This window comes from Scomber scombrus, chromosome 12 (assembly GCF_963691925.1).
Source record: "Scomber scombrus chromosome 12, fScoSco1.1, whole genome shotgun sequence".
In the NCBI taxonomy this organism is placed as follows: Eukaryota; Metazoa; Chordata; class Actinopteri; order Scombriformes; family Scombridae; genus Scomber; species Scomber scombrus.
Genome location: NC_084981.1, coordinates 13,145,019 through 13,162,331, shown reverse-complemented (window position 1 = coordinate 13,162,331; position 17,313 = coordinate 13,145,019). Strand labels below are relative to the sequence as shown.

Sequence of the window (17,313 nt, the reverse complement as noted above, 5' to 3'; positions counted from 1 at the left end):
ATGAGGTTTTGACATATAATAAAACCAAAAACAGGTTATTTTAAAGATATTAGATAAATGTTAATAATTGGGCGTGGTCAGTAATATAATAGGGATATGTAAACAAGTATAATAAACTTTTCATGTAGAACATACATTTATATGGTATAAATATTCTTAGAATGGCTCAGATTCTTTAAATAAAGCTTACAATCATTAGGTCTTACTTTTCCAAAATCCTCTTTAATTCTGGAGATATAGCAATTTTGATTAAATTATGCAAATTCCTGTTATTTAAGTAGATACAGGATGGGAGATTATCTGTGTCAGAGTTTGGCATTTTGTACAATCAAATGTTAGAGTTTTGTATGATTACAGCATTAACACAGCATTAATCTAGCATGAAGGTTTCAGACTTCTAAATTGATGCACACATTTAGATTTCCATAGCAAAGAGAGGAGTAATGAAGTCAAACAAAATGGCCGTTCCATTGAATCATCAGTCAAAGAAACAACTGAACAAACTGTACAAACTTAAGACATTTACTACTAGATTAAACTCTACTGCAAAGGGACAATACTTTTTTAGATTAGGCAAACAGATATGCCTTGACAGGAAAAGGGATGTCTCTGTGCTAGTTTGTAAGCTGTCTCCTGAGAACAATATGTTTTACACATGAGGATTTTGGAGACCATGAATGGCTCTAAATATTAAATAAAAATCAAACAGTGCAAATGTCTCAACATGTTTTTGAACTGGAAAAAGTCACAAAAGAGAAAGGGACTTCTCTTTTTTTGTAGTAAGAAAGAAACAGATGTGAAAAACAGCACTTTATAGAGTACAGGTTTCGGCATGACATGAAGGAAGTTTTAAGCTCTCAGATATATACTGAAAACAAAGTGGAAGAAAGAAAAACAGGAACCAGATTAAATCAATTTTCATCCTCCATCCGTCTTCAATTTCTACGTCATGGATTTAACTGAACTGTAACAACAAGAGAGTCCTGGTGCTGAGCGCACATTATGATCACACTGGAAGCAATAATCATGACTTTCATACCTAAGGAAAACGGAAGGATACAAGTTATGATAACACCCGCAACAGACCATTTGTTGTTGTGTAATTGAACTTGAATGATGCATAAGAGATGCTGCACAAAAACAGCGAACATTGATTTAGAATAAATATACCATTCATGTCAGGAAGAGCATCACCATCACATTGCATATCCATTATATTCGACTATATACCAAAAGAAAAAAATGACCACAAACACTTTTATGACTAAAATGTAAAGCCTTCATAAAAATAGCAGCCTACCTTACAGTTCTTTCAGGAAGGCTGGCTGCTCTGAGCCAACTTTCCACAGCTCCCCTTAGAGACAGCATGTGTGTTACAGATTATCCTCACAGTAATCACACTGAAGAGCGCCCCATGGCTTTTAGTCACAAAAGCCACTGACCTGTGTTGGGTTTGTGTCCACACATGATCATATACAGGACTGCTGAGTGTTGATTTATAAAATACAATTCCTCCTGCTCCGCACATGCAGCATAAGGTGTGCACCGTGTTTGTTCAGAATTGAGAACAGCACCGTATTTGATACGAAGAGTGATCAAAAACATGTAAATTATCTCCTGTTAGTGAATTGGCTGCAGCATAACAATACAATAGATACTGACATGCTAAAAATTTCAATCAATCTTAATTTGTTTTTAAAAAGGCACTATTCAACACATGTTTTGTACGGATACATTTCAGGCAGATGTTTCTAAGCAGCCAGCTATGTCCTTAATTATATCCATATCCTCGGTGAGAGGAATTGAATTTCACAGTAAAATTTACAACAGTCAAAATACACTTGAATTGGGTTAAATGGTGGCTGTTGACGTCTCTGTTTCCTTTCTAAATAGGCATAATAGCACATTTAGTTCATTATTTTTTATGGTGGTGTGAGAAGATGACAGGACAGACAAACAAGCCTGGTAATAAATTTTGATCATGAAACTACCAGGGTTCAGTATTATTTTTTATAGTATAAAAACAGATTTATTTATTTTTTACACTTTTTTAAATACATATTTACAATAAAACCCTGTTTTTCATTTAACCAAAGTGTTCTCAAGTGTACAGAGCTGTTTCAACACAAGCTACTGTGCATGAAATTTGCTTAAATAAAACAGTATAAAATTGGCAAACTTGTTATTCAAATCAGGAAGCGTCTAAAAAGCATCAAAAAAGCGTCAAAACAAATAAGAAAGAATCTGAGCTATGGAAACATTTCAGTTGGTACCAAAAAATATTCAACAAAAGTGTTCTACAGGAAACACAAAGGAATAAACAAACACAACAAAGGAGATGAGAAATCAGAATGATGATGATGATAAAATACTGACAACAATATTAATAATAATAAAGTAATAATGAAATAAATAATCTAGAACGTAGAAAACACTAAGAAAATACTTGACTGAAGATAACAGCATGATCCTACACTGAAGTATGAAAGTCTGTATGGCTGTCATCATCAGACACACAACCTCCTGCTATATAGGACAGTGTGTGTGTGCCATCCTTCAGTCACCTTTTACCTGATCTTAGTCCTGTGTACTGTGCAAATGAGAAAAAAAACCTGAAGTCAAGAACTGAAAAAACGACCTTCAGATAAACCAGAATAATGGTTTGCATATGCGTTCTTAATCATAAGCAATTTATGAGTACTTTTTGTGTGACATTTACCCAGTTTCAGACCCTGGGAATCAAAGAATGATTGGTTTTAATATTTAAACTCTTGAACTTCATAAGAAGTTTTCAAATACCCATCCAAGAGCTATTGAATCAAGACGTTCTTGAAAAAAAATAGTAAAAGATGCTTTTGTCTGCTATTGTCTTTTCTGTAATCAAATGCAGAGAGGTTGCTATGATACACTTGTACTTGCTGTTCTGCAAATTACCTCCAATCTACAGTATAAACACAACTAGATACCTTTAATTGTCTTGGCTACCACTGTGATGATGATTAACTCAGAGCATGTCAATACCTTGAATTTAAAAACTTGGACAAAAAGGTTTTTTTGAGAGTGTTTTCATTTGAGAGTCAACAGACCAGCAGGTTTTCATAGAAGAGATTTAACTTTACAGAGTGAATTTTGTTTTTTCTTTCTTGCTTGAATTGTTTCTTTCTTTCTTTAGTTCATAATTGTGCCCAGATAAGCAATTCTGCTGTACCCTGTTTTGGCAGCATATTAAACGTTAGTTTGAAAGCTAGGCGATATAGTAAATCAGAATGATTAATAAAGGATAGAGACATCCTTGGCCTAAGAAACAGGTTAATATCCTGCACATCTGCTCTGGTTTGCATTTTCCTTTAAACCCCTTTTTTATTTTATGTGTTCTTTGACATAAATTGTACAATGGATGGGCAACAGGAGGACATAAGTAACCTCTTTAACTAGAGAATAACAACATGGGACCTGGACAAAAAGAAGAGAACAGACATTGTTAGCATATCGCGTCAGAAGCTTTTATAGCTACTGAGACAAAACCGCAAAAGAATGTTAAAATGTTTTTTGGGATTCAAATGGAAAATATGTTTCACGAATGCTGGACACAATAATTTAAAAAATCGAATGGAAAGCCCGATCAAAATAAAAACAACCGTGTGTAAATTTATTTTATAGAGTTGTGCAAAGTAAACAGATTTAAGTTCATGTTTCTAGTATATTTATTAAATGTGCTTAAAACAAGACTGCTCAGACAGTTTCATGCACAGGTGCCGCCTTTAATAGTAATGGGAAGTGACAGTTGAGCTCACAAACAGTCTGTTGTAACTCTGAGAACTCGTAACCCTCTTTTCTCGGGAAGCTAATGTGCATATGTGAATAACAAGCAAACATAACTGTGTTTCTGCGTTGCCCTCAGCGAGGACACATTCCTCGCTAGTCCTGCTGCAGCCTTGTCATACCAAACAACATGTAAAAATGTGACCCATATGGTCTCCCTTTTCAAGAGGGACTGATTGAGCTGTATGGAAGTCATAGCCCACCCACAGAACACAAATAAGGAGAACCATATGTGTGGAGATGAATTAGGTAAACTGCACAACATTTTTATTAGATACAATTTCACTTGCCTTGTGGATGGACTGCAAGGTGACACTTTGAAAATAAACTTTGAGCCACAGAAAGAAAAAGACCTCTGGTTAACAGAGCGTAAATCGATAAAACCAGGAATTACTTAACCATATGAACGAAAACATTATGCTTTCCAGTTTTATTGGGTTGACCAAAATATGATAAAAATAAGCATCAAGTTCGGCACTGCCTGTATTAGAGGTGACTGTACCAGTAATAATCAAAGTGAAGCCTACCTGGCTTATTAAACTCCACTAAGAACTTGAACAAATGTTTAGTTTCACAGTTCATGGATGTGTTTGTGTTAAATCTAACTTTTCTTTCATGCACTACAGACCACGTTTGATTTAAATATTAGCACACAAATTCTGTTCTCAGTCAGAGCACTTGTTTACAAAATGGATAACTACTCAAAATACTTTAAATACACCATTTAACTATACACCAAATCCTGGAAACAAACAAGTTAATACCCTTAAATAAATCATTAAAGTAACCATGTCCAACAAGGTTGTAGAGTTTTTTAGAGGTTTAGGAGCGATTGACATAGAAAAATACAAAGTCTGTTAATAATATGAAGTGAGGTTATTATTTTTGGTTGCCCATACAAAATAAGGAAACAATACTTTTTCCTTTCCATGTTTCTAAATCTTTTAAAAGATATATCTTTTCACATACTTAGAAACTGTTTCTAATTATCTTAGTTTATTTGTAGATTGTAGAGTTGAATATGGATGGCTAAGTCTGAGCTTTTATCAATAATAGGCAACAAAAGATGCATTCACATACAGCAGTTTGCAGCTTCTGTAATTGAATCAGTGATATTTGTATTGTTAGAGGCCGTCTCTGAGTGGTGTGCATATCTCTCTGAATCAGTGAGTTGTTACATCAGCGTTATATTTTTTGTTTTGCAACATTTGTCAATGAAGTATTTCCTGCTGGTGATGGTTTAGATTAGATAAATAATGACCAGAATCATAAAGCATTTTCAATTTTTGACAGACAGCCAGTCCTGGCCTGCTAAGAGCTTCAAGATGATCTCCCTCCACTAAATATATCACATTTGCTGAACAAAAGAGCATATTCTTAGTGGCCTCTCATGTGGACATGTCTGTTTTCTCAATCAGGCTAAGGGAATAAACATGTTTGTGGTAGAAGAAAACTTAATATCAGCACCTGGAAACCCATCTTGACATTATGTAACTGTGTTTATGTAAACCCAACAGTATGTTGTGACATATCCTATAAACCTTACAGCATGATGTATGATTAATTAAAACAAAAAAAACCTTCATGAACAGTAAACTGCAGTGGGTTGTGACCTTTTTCCAACATGTTTCAGAAGTGGCAACTGGAAGTGACCACTGATCTGATAAATGTCAAGGCACCTCTGACTCACTGCAGGCTGCTTTTGACCGCGGGGGTCTCAGAGGAAAAGGGGCCACTATATTAATCTGCCCTGAGTATGGCAATTGTTACCTTTTCCTTTCATGTGGTCAGGAGGTTGCTGTCGAGAGGGCTGCGTAGTTTTGGAGAACTTAAATAGGAGCTCATTCATAGCAGCTCCTGCGTTACAGAAAAAGGAAGAAATGTAGCTGAATTGGAAAGAATCCATGATATTAAACAGTAGATGGGATTGTGAAGTGCTAGGAGTAATCATGCCAGGCAACAGGCCGCAGGAATGCAAATCACCCCTCAAGCCAAGAGTTAAGTTAGCAGGTGGCCTCTTCTATTCACTGAATGTCAACACTCCTTTTAGATGGAGCCCACATAACATCTGGGCAGGCCAGCCACTGCTTTTAATTAAGTGAAATACAGTCACTCAATGTTCTGCCATGTCAGAGAAAAAAATGTTATAAAAGTGGGAGAGTGGGAGGAGAAAAAGTGCAACAGTACATATCCTGTGTTCAGTGAAGGTCAACACAGTTGTGTAAATAAATATTAATCCTTAACCTAATCCCTACATTTCCAAGACCATTGAAAATCCCTGCGTAACCATAGTACTCCTCTGGAAATAGTTCCCTTGCACTTTTCTGGAAGTTCTGCTTATCATGACGGGAATGCAACAACAGCTCGGTTTAGTTTATGGTCTCCACTTTGTTTCCAAAGGTGAATTCTGAGCTCGGAGCAGATGACAGCTTCCAAAATATGATTTTACAAAATGCAAGTGAGCAAAGGTTCGCCATACAGTATATATCACATAAATCAATGTGATGTATGTTATTGTTCCCACATAATCTGTAAGGGATTACTTTTTTAAAAATGATATACCTTTTTTCTACTGGCAGCCTCATGATAATCACCCTTTTGGGTTGACTTTGGAGGTCACAGCACTGCTTTACTGCATGCATTGTACCACTAGCACTACCACTCCCCAAGACCATGTCAACAGTCTCCATGGGTGGACCCCTAGTTTATATCATACTTGTCAAACATTTATAAATCTGAGACGGTAGTCCAGCAACAGTGTGTAAAACATCCGTAGTTCTCCAAAAACAAATACAAAAGGACAACTTGAATTTGAAAGGTTTGAGGACTTGCAGCTGTGGGAGGGGGAAAAAGCTCCCAAGATTAAATGCATTTCTACATATAGTTTAGGGTGATGAATGGAGCAAGAAAAACTTTAAGGTCAAGTAAAGGCAAAGCAAAAGATAAGAGTTTTCAAGTGGTACATTTATTAAAATACACAACACTCTACATTAAGATATACTTTCCCCAAACGTAAACTAGAACTAATGTGGAGAGAGATGTTTGCAGCAACAAGAAAGTCCACATAGGAATGAGAAATAGTGTTTATGGGAGAGATTTGCATAAACATTGTGTAGAAATGACATAATTTGCAAAGCATTCATATGTGAACACTCAACGTTGAAAGAGCTTAATTCCACACTGACATAATCCCCTAACTAAAGTAAAAAAGCTGTCATGGAAAAGGTGAAACAGTATAAGAGCTGAAAGATAGTGACAGCTTGAAAATAGCTTTGTGCAGTTTGGTTTATATTAAACAACACTCACATTTCTTTCCTCCCAGTGATCCAACTTGATTTAGAATATATCCTGTTAAAAGTTGTGATGCTAGTCTTAATGGCATCACTTTGACATCTACATTTTTCTTTTTCAATTAATAAGTGAAACTGGAATATACTTCTTCCTGTACATCAGTCATTTATAATTGTTGGTCCATGACGAAGAAATAATCACAAAATTAGCACTGAGGAGAAAAATACACTGAGTTCCCAATATAATGCAACACAGTTCAGTAAACATTTATAGCACATTTTATAGTGTATTGGAAAGGGAAAAACAAGCAGAGGGGGAAGCAATCTTATGTATCATGATGACTCCAGTGAATAGTTTACTCATAAAAGTTATACAGACGTAACTAAGAGGGAGTATATGCCAACGGACACAAAAGTTAAGTAATAACTGACGTAAAGTAAAACCAACATTTTTCCTAATCATTTAAATATCACAATATTCAGTGCTATTAAAAAACAAAATAAAATAAATTAGGTAATAAAGCTTTATATACATAATACTGTACATCACATCACACCTGCAGCAGATGTGTTTTCCAGCGATTCCTTTACCAGATAGCATAAATTAAAGTTAGCCCCGCCACTAATGGCAGCCACAAGACCGAACTACCATATTTCTATATTTCTTGAGGATGACGTTTGAGCTGTCATCGAAGTAAAGTACTGATATTGCGTTCAGCTTGGTTGGGGCACAGCATGGCTTTGGCACATTTTCAGGAAACATTAAATGGACCTATAAATGAGAGCATAAAGTTGGTTTAAAAGAGGCACAAAAGTCTAGTTTCAAATGAATTATAACCACTCTGAACATTATGGTAGCTTATAACATGATTTTATTGCAGTACACAGTACACAGCGAGTACTTACCAGGGTTTGCACAATTGCATGATTTGTTGCGTTCATGTGCGCATTGAGTGGAAACGAGCATTCACCGTCACAGTAAAAAGCAGCATAGCCCTCAGGTGCAATGATCCAATCCTTGACCAAAAGAGGACAATGTATTGCCTTTATTTATAGTGCTTGGTGATGAGTTTTCTAAGTGTCACAGACCAGTCTGATTAAAAATATATCATTCATTGTGCTCTTTCTATCAATGTTTTGTTCAGTAGGACATCATTTATGTCTTACCTGCCAACCCAAATCGCGAAAGCTGACATAAAGTTCATGCTTCTTACAGGCTTGCTTCTGTTCACTTGTGTTATAATCTGAAAAGGAAAAGGGTGTTCTCATTATGAAAGTAGAACATAATTCTTGTTCATATCAGACTGTTTGCTTGCTGCTGAAAAGTAATAAAGAACTTGAGAACATTTGCAGTACATACATGCAGTATGTTTTTTTCTTCTTTTTTTATGCTGTTTGTGCGAGTACTGTTGATAAACACAATATTTAACTATAAATTAAAGGTGTCTTCTACTATTAAATAACATAAATGGTAAAAATAAATAAATAAATAAAAAGATGTAAAGATGTTGAGCTGTAGTTGTAGTTGTAGTAAGTTTCCCACATTGGGGTGAGTCACTTTGAGGACCATAAATCTTTATTACAGGCAAATTAACCTGCAACCAGCAAGCCTTTGCTGAATCATCAATTATTCCTTGAAATAATTCATGATTATGATTAACACATTACTGAATATGACAGACCCGCTTATCCATTGTATCTCACAGTCACTATCCTTCAATCACTGCTAATATATTTGCAGGAAGGTTTTCCCCATGTAATACAATTGACATGCAGATCAGAACTGAATGATGAAACAGATCTTTGTTTTCAAGTTACAAACTTAACAAAATCTAGTTTTTTTTTTTTTTTTTTTAAATATCCACTTAAGAAAATGTTGTAGTTGACCACACACACAAACAAAGGCCAGTTTGTTAGAGGGACAAAAAGATCTGAAATGTTTTGCTACATCTTAAGAGTACACTCACCTCCACTTTTTGGTGCGCGAGATGTTTCTTGTTGATTAGCAGATTTATTGCGATTGTGGTTCTTTTTTTTTCCACCAGCAGCCCTGACAGAGCGAAGCAACACCCCACTGGCCTTAAAGAAAGCAACCATGAACGGCTGCTTGGACTGGGGCCCATTCCTCCCAACGATTCCAGCAGATTTTAAGTTGATACTTCGTCCTTCAAGAAAAAGTAAATAAAGAAGACAGGAATAGATAATTTATCATTTTTATGATTGTATTTTAAGATAAGTGTGAAGGTCGGCATCTTTACAAATACAAAGACTAGTTCAAGCCATTAATCTTTTGTGTGGCTTATTACAGTCTACGGATATACAAGTCATGTTTGTTCTGAGCGCCTAAAAAAATCAGGAGAGGTTACAACCAAAAAGCAAATGCCCAGTTATTAGTAAGAAAAACTGAGCTTCACTTGCCATCTATAGTCTCCACACAGAGCTGAAGGCCCAAGTTCTGCTGTGGGTTCATCACCCAGTGGTTACTGGTGGCCGTGATGTCAAACACTAGCCAACCACCATCAGACGCCTGGACCTTTTTGGAGTCAAGCAAGAATGTCTCTGCATCTCTAAAGGTAAGAGCAGACAATGAAAAAAACACCTGCATTAAATAAATGTGCTAAAAAGAAATGCTTTTATACAGTTTGTACACATGCAATATGCACACAAAAATATGTCTTGTAATAATTCAAAATACATAATTCAGTGAAAACTAATTACAATTTTGGTCTCTGTGGTTGAGTTGGTTTTCAAGATTATTACTAAGGTTTTTTGGGCAGTGTAATGAATGTGGCCACTTTGCTGCTACATTACAAACAAATTACAAACCATTATGGTGCTTTAAGCTGTAGAACAAATAGAAACTGTCTGTGCACCTAAATGTTGCGAAACGGGACACAGAAAGGAAACCATATGGCTCTTCGACAGCATTTCAATTTTGAATTCAAGAGGTCTTAACCAGTTAGAATGGAAGAGATAAACAAGATATTGTTGATCACTAATGGATAGTAACTTTTATTTGTTTCTTTATCTGTGCCACTTGTACTTTATCCTTTGAAAACCACACAAACCAAAAAGATCTTCAATATTAAAAACAGGTGATTTGGTAATTTGGTAATTTTTGAATGCATTGTGCTGCAAATAAAAAGAAGGCAGCAATGCTAGGAAGTTGCGACACCTCATAAACTGCAGGATTTTGTGGTAAAACGAAGACTTCAGCTATTTGATGGGCAAAGCATTTCAAAAGTTATGAATCAAGTATATCAGCTCTTGTATATTTTTAACATGAGCCTGAGATAAGGCATCAATCTAGCCAAAGTTGAAAAAGTCCCGCTTCACAATTGCATTGGATTCTTTTCAAGGGGCAGATCGGATAAGGCAGCGCCTGTTCAGCTTATGTGGTTACATGGTGCTGGTCAGAGAGGAACAAGATTTTCCATGTGGCCCCAATAGTGTTTATTACAGGTGTAATAAAACTTAAACATGTGGAATTCCACATGAGGTTAGTCCTTATGAGTGACATACCGCTGAACTTCCTCTTTTAAATGTACAGTATTAAACTTCTGTCCTGTGATAATACAGTTTGTGTAGGTAAGAATTCACTATTCTCACAGCCATATCCAAGAGGAAAAATGTTTATACCACCTCTTAATCTTTGATATTTCAGGATGTACTGTTCCACAGAAAATCAGTTAGAGAAAATCCCAGGAATAGAGGTAGTTTATCTTCTATCTACAAATTATATTCATATGTTACTATTCTCCATCAGCAATTTATGTTCAATGACAAAGTTCAGTACCAGTGCAAGACACTGTGTGATATTAATATTGTGGAGTGAGACATAAGCCTCTGGAGGTCGGCTTCAACACCAGCATCTCAAATCCAATTTCATAGTAGAAGGGAGCGTTGAGACTTATTTTACAATGACTCCACTATTTGCTGAACCTTAAAAAAGTGGTTTGAATTGACTAACCTTTTCTTTTAGTTGGTGCGCACAGATTTTTTTGGAATGAACAACTAAAAAACATTTTGTAGATACGTTTAATAATAGCATTTTGTGTGATACGTTTAAGAAAAACATAAAAGGGTGTGTATGTAGATTATGGTTTACTAATTAATAGCGCTCATATGTAAATGAATTCATTCATTACGGCTTTTTAAGTTCAGAAAAAATGGGTATGCCTTTTTTTCACTGTCAGCTGGTCCACCGATTGTCATAAAATTACATACTACTAAGAACTGTTTGTGAAAACTAACTGAAACAAAATACTCCTTACACAAAAGTATGTGAAAACTAGCAGTCAAGCAGTCTTCCCCTTTAAGATGGCAGAGTCCATTGACTTGGACCTTTTCAAAGCCCTGGAGGGCCATATCTCCCCTTCAATCACCCACACACATTTTTGGCAAGCAAATGTGGGGCCACTTCTGAGTACACCCTTGTGTATTCAGCTATGTCATGCTTTAAACTTCCGGAATATTGTTAAGACAGGCAGGTGGTGGGCATAACAGTAACCACGGGTGCACCCAAGGGAGCCCCCTCTCCCCCTAATATGGGCCCTCATGGTTTCATCTGGGCTGCGGCCAGCTTGGCAAGCAACACAAGACGAGTGATAACTGATGGACCTTCCAAGCTTCATAAGTGGCCAACTTGCTAATGGAGTTCTCTTTATCCAAGTACTATATTTGTAAGGCAGACATGGTGCGAATGAAGGAGAACAGAGTCGGCGATAGAAGGACATTCTGCGCGAGTGGAAAGTTTCAGCAGCACAAGACAATGGCTGTTGCCTTTTTAAACTATGTAGATACTATAAGATTACTGCAGGATCAAAATACAACACATTTGTTTAGTTTTACCTTTATTATAGTGAAGTAGCAACTATATTTATTTTCTTCCCATAAATTTGCAATTGCAAACAAGGAAGGTGTTGATGATGACTCTTGACTGCGTGCATGTCAAAGATCAGCATCGTAAATAAATAGCAGTAATATATATTTTACAGTTTGGATTTGGTTGATTAGGCACTTACTTGTTTTGGTATTCCTTGATGACTTGATATATGGTAACCTTCAGAGTAATATTGTCATAGCGGGCATGACTGCGATCCTTATAGATGCGAAACTCTGCTGCAGTCACTGCCTCTCCATCTGGGATCTGAGTCAGATCAAAACGGAACTCCTTGTAGTGTCTCCGCTGGTGAGAAAAATCTTTATCTTTCTCCACTGGGGAAGAAAATATTTTATGATGAATTTCATTTTTACTGGCAGCAGTTTCATTTTTACGTTCACCAATCACAAAATATGACTTCACCTCCTGAACCACTGCGTGTGTTGCTCAAAAGAGAAAACATGCCTGCATGCACGCACAGAAAAAGAGTAATTTATCACATCTTCTTTTACATTCCAGGTCCAATCCAAACATTTTGACTACCAACAAAAGCACTTTCCAGTTCATTAAATCAGTCAACTGAATACAGGTAGCAGTTCCCAGACAGGCCCTCTACTGTGTGCCTAACTGCATTCTCTGGCCATGATGAATGGGCTGTCAGTTAAGAATAACAGGCTGATTTCAATTAAAGACACTTTCGTCTGCTCTTCAAGTGAGAGAAAAGACCAGACAGGATTCTTCAACGTCATGTGAGAGTCTACTCTGACCTCATTTCTGACCTTTTACTGACCTCCTGTAGGTTTCATATAATATGCTAAGAGTTTTTAATGGCCCTTAACCTTTAAAAATAAGTATTAGTAATATAAGGAGTAACATGAGATAATTACATGAGATTAACATTTCATTTTTTCTAAAGTTAAACAAATTAGAACATCATTTTTTCTGCATATAAATTAATAAAAGAGGTTGCATATATTATTGGGGATAAAATAAAGCCCCTCATTGCAGCAATTTTGCACCAAAGACCCTGACCGTATCAACAATATGAACAACTGACAAAACTTTGATGCTGCTAAAAAGTGACCGCCAACTGTCTCTCACCTATGCTCGGCCACAGAAAAGAGCCATGGGACTGAGGTCAGTGGACTTTCTGACATCCGCGGTGATATCACACAGTGCATTTTCACTGATATTTTATCGAGAGAGAGCGCCTGCAGTTACTTAGCACAAACAGGTCAGAGGTCAGGTCTGACTTTTACCCACTGAGCATGTTCCATTATACTAGCTACAGGCAGTAATCTGAAGCAGAGGTGCTACTGACAGCATAGAGCATTTAACTTTTAAATAGCTAAAGATTAAATAATAATGACTTTACTTGTTGGTTAGGGTGAGCCATGTGCATTCTTGATGTGATATGTATTAATTGGATCATCTTCTGCCAGGAAAATTTCCATAAATGTGTTATCAAGATTAATACAGAACTGTTGTGTTACATATTACATGTTATACATATTTATTCCTCTTATGCTTTCAGATATTTGGATTTTTAAAAGCTGACTTATTATATATAGAAAGTTAAAATGGCCACAGTAAGCGTATTGAGCTGCACAAAATGCCTCATAGCTGTTTTTTAAACTTTAAACAGTTGTGTTCAGTAGCTGTGTTTGAGTGTACTGTAATAAAGACAGAGCCCCGTTGAACACTTCACTGACAGTCCCCAGAACGAGAGTAGAGCTTTCAAGGCTGACAGTGTACATGCCCTGGTATAGTGGTAAGTGGAAACAGATGGGCTCAGGCCAAGGTGAGGGATTATACTTCCAGGCAACTCCACACAAATTCACTTTTACATGTTTTGCTCCATAATTTCAAAAAGGAAACTCTAACCACTACAGTACCAACATTGTGTAATGTCTTTTATGGTGGTATTTATCATTCATTTACCATTACTATATTCAATGTTTTAGTAACTTTCCATGTGACATGCTTAGTATTTTAATTTTTGATCAAGAACAATCAATTCTACAAATAGCACAAGTATGAAGAACAGGGCTACTGCTTTCTCTTATAGTGACACAACCTCAAGAAATATCACTCCCCTTAAACAACAGGAAATCATTTAGACCAATTTTCTGAAGGTCAGACAGTCATCTGATAAGTTGCTCTGAACTGCTGGGTCAAGGGTCGTGGCTACTGAACAAACACAATCATTATACACATCAGCTGCTTTTTAATGGGAAGCAGCACAAATTGATGGGGTCAAAATGTTGGGCTTTATTCTGTTAAATACGAAATGTTTCACAGGAGCTGCTGAACACTTCAGAAGGTAATGGCTGATGTCGAAATGACATTAACATTTAGACAAATGAATTATTCAATAAAAATAGTTCAACAAGAGGAAGAAACTACTTAAAACAAATTTAAAAGCTCCGCACAATTTAGGGTTTTTAGGAACCTAACTAATTATTTAGAGATACAGGTGTCAAATTATACAAAATTGATGAACTGCACGTGATGATTGCAACACATTTGACGTCCACAGACAGTCGCATATATTATGGATTTAAATAAGAATACATTTTAAAAGCATTCATACTAAGGCCTTAAAAATGTCTTATTATATATTTCTTTCTCTGCATTGTTTAGAAAATATTAGGCTTTCCATTACAGATAACGTGAATCCAGGTAAAACCCTTATTAATTTCCCTCATCGTGGAGGGAAAGGAGATTTAAGGAAAACATGAGTTGAAGGGGGATTTTTAAACTTAAAATGTAGATTTTGCAACTATATTTATGCACCTGCAGGCTAATTTCGATTAGGCATAATTAATCATTTTCGATTTATAAAAACCTGTTGATTAAATGAGCCTGCTTTAATGCCACTTACCTAAATTGACAAAACTCATGACCATGTCGGCATCATTGAGAAAGTTGGTGTCGTGCGCTGTGGTGAGAGCGGGGCTGTGGCCTAACAGAGGGGCCGCACGGTAAGGCTGAGCCATATGGGAGTACCCGGCATGCTGGGGACTGTAGTAACCTTTCCTGGAGTGCCCTTGAGCCTTGGCACTGAAGCTCTTCCCTGCGCCCCGCTGCTGCGCTCTCTCCTCCTCTTCCTCTTCCTCCTCCTCCACGGCCATGGCGTTGTACAGGTCGAGCATGAACAGCGGGGCGGAGGATGCCTGCTTCCCGGGAGAGAAGGGCCTCGGACGGTGAGGCAAGCCCAGGATGGAGAGGATCTCTCGTTGGATCTCCCTGCGTTCGTGATTGCGCAACCTCCTGTAAATAAAACTGGAGTGCACATGGTTGTCACTTAACCCGCAATGAGCGCAGGACAGAAAGCTCAAGCAGCTCCACGCAAGTCCAAGTACAGCACGGTTCAAAGGTGTAAGCGCTGTCATCTTGACAAATAGCTCACTTTGGGGTGTGAAGATGAACTACATCGCACTCTGTAGAAAAACTAAAATAATAGCCTATATATATCTGCCAATACGGATTCATAGACTCTCCATATTAGCCAGAGACACCACAACTTTCACGGTGGTAACAGAGGAGGCTTTTTTTTTTTTTTTTTTTTTTTTTAAACCAGTCAGCCCTTCTACAAATGAGGTATCAACTTGCAGTAAAGTCGGCGCTCCTCTCCTGTGTGCGAGTGGTCCTGGTTTCTCCAGCAGTATTTACTCCTCCAGGGTCCATCCAAAGTCTCTGCTCCACCAAGTATTTATGGAGTTATGACCCCTTCCCTCACCTCACTCCTCTGTGATGAAAAAAACACGTAGGTACGCCCATTAACGTCGAGGGATAACCCGGAGTTTCCAGTCAATGCAAAGTGTTGAACTGTGTCAAAAAAGAGCAGAGAAGAGCACTCGACTCATGCCTGGGCGCGCAATTTTTCTCCTCCTCTGAGAGCGTATTGGGGCTAGTTGCCCTCTGAGTCCATCCCACACTCAAACTTTTTTTGTTTTTGCATCCACCTCTAGCGGCCGCAATAAAACTTCAGCCCGGTCCCATGATGAATGTGGCGGCTCAGGAGTGTAAAAGGAGACACTTGAAATCCGAGAGCCGGTCTTAACGAGTGAAAGAATAATGACAGAGCCTTTTAATCACCTCAAGTTATTGAAGTCTGCGTGTTTGGAGGAGAGGGCTCCAACTTCATTCACCGGCACCAAAAAGGATCCTGTTTTTGCACAGCATTGACTTAAACACGATCCACAAGGATGCTGTGAAATGATTTCATTAAATACACCAACAAACAAAGATATCTATCTGACACCATCATTTTCACATACATTGTAAAATATTCCAAGACTGATAACCACATGGCAAAGTCACTACACTTATGTATAGGCTACAATGATTTTCATCTGTTTAATTTTCTGAATTCCTTTAAGAGCATAAACTGACTTTGAGTATAGACAAGTGAATTAAAAGCAAATAGTCTTAACGCAGGAAGCTCCATTCTCAAAGGAACATTAAGTAAACAATATCTTGAAGTATGTATGCTGAGATAATTAAAAACATAAATTGTCAAAGGGTTTCCATGTGATGGATGGCTACTGTCCAAAATGTAAAAAAAGGAAGCCTCCTCCTCAGGTAAAGCAACTCCTGGACATGCTGTGATGTTACCACATAGCGCCATCTAGTGTACAATGATTAAATTGTTATATCAGAGGTCTTACTGTTCTCTCTCTCTCTCTTTATTACACACACACACACACACACACACACACACACACACACACACACACATGCACGCTCGCGCACACACACACACACACACACACACACACACACAAAGTTTGAGCAGCAGTCCATGTTAGAACGTTGTATTGACTTCCATTTATTGTGGGCAGCCTAACCCTAACCTTAAACTTAACCTAACCTCAATTCACACCTTACCCCTAACCCATTACCAGGCCCTCAGAAATGACGTTTTGCCTAATTAGGACCAGGCTCCATGAGGCCTACTGGTCCAGACAACGTTGGTGTTTACACTGGAAAAGGTCCCCAAGAGGTAAGAAAAATACTTAGCGCACACACGCACACCGCCTACAGATGCTTTTCAGCATTTTTATCCAACTTTTCTAGTGCTGTGTCTTTTGTGTGAAGACCCAAGTGGTGATCTCTTTTGTTTCGTTTCACAGCCATCAAACATCTTCCTTTTTTTGACACTTCATTCAAATTGGAAATAGAGTTCACAGCACACAAACACCACATCCAAAACTTCCAGTAGAAAGAGAAGGAGACAGATGATGTGATGGAGTCCTGGAATAAATCAGAAACTTTGAAAGTCTGAAGCACAAATAACAAAAATAACTTCAATCG

General features: G+C 37.4%; 1 protein-coding gene across 1 annotated transcript; it reads right to left on the bottom strand.

Annotated features, from left to right (window-relative positions):
* Positions 1-7,734: 7,734 nt before the first annotated feature.
* On the bottom strand, positions 7,735-15,427 carry bmp5 (bone morphogenetic protein 5). The gene is made up of 7 exons (XM_062430064.1): positions 14,879-15,427; positions 12,137-12,329; positions 9,531-9,679; positions 9,080-9,277; positions 8,280-8,356; positions 8,019-8,129; positions 7,735-7,884 (listed from the first exon to the last, which is right to left on the bottom strand). Exons 1-7 carry the CDS (start codon positions 15,387-15,389, stop codon positions 7,735-7,737), a joined length of 1,389 nt encoding a protein of 462 aa, XP_062286048.1. The 5' UTR covers positions 15,390-15,427.
* Positions 15,428-17,313: the final 1,886 nt, after the last annotated feature.

Coding starts and splice junctions, on each gene's coding strand:
- bmp5 (XM_062430064.1), bottom strand. CDS start 15,389: ATGACAGCGCTTACACCTTTGAACCGTGCTGTACTTGGACTTGCGTGG. Junction 9,278..9,530: donor CTGTGTGGAGACTATAGATG/GCAAGTGAAGCT, acceptor TTTTTCTTGAAG/GACGAAGTATCAACTTAAAA. Junction 7,885..8,018: donor ATGCAATTGTGCAAACCCTG/GTAAGTACTCGC, acceptor TCTCATTTATAG/GTCCATTTAATGTTTCCTGA.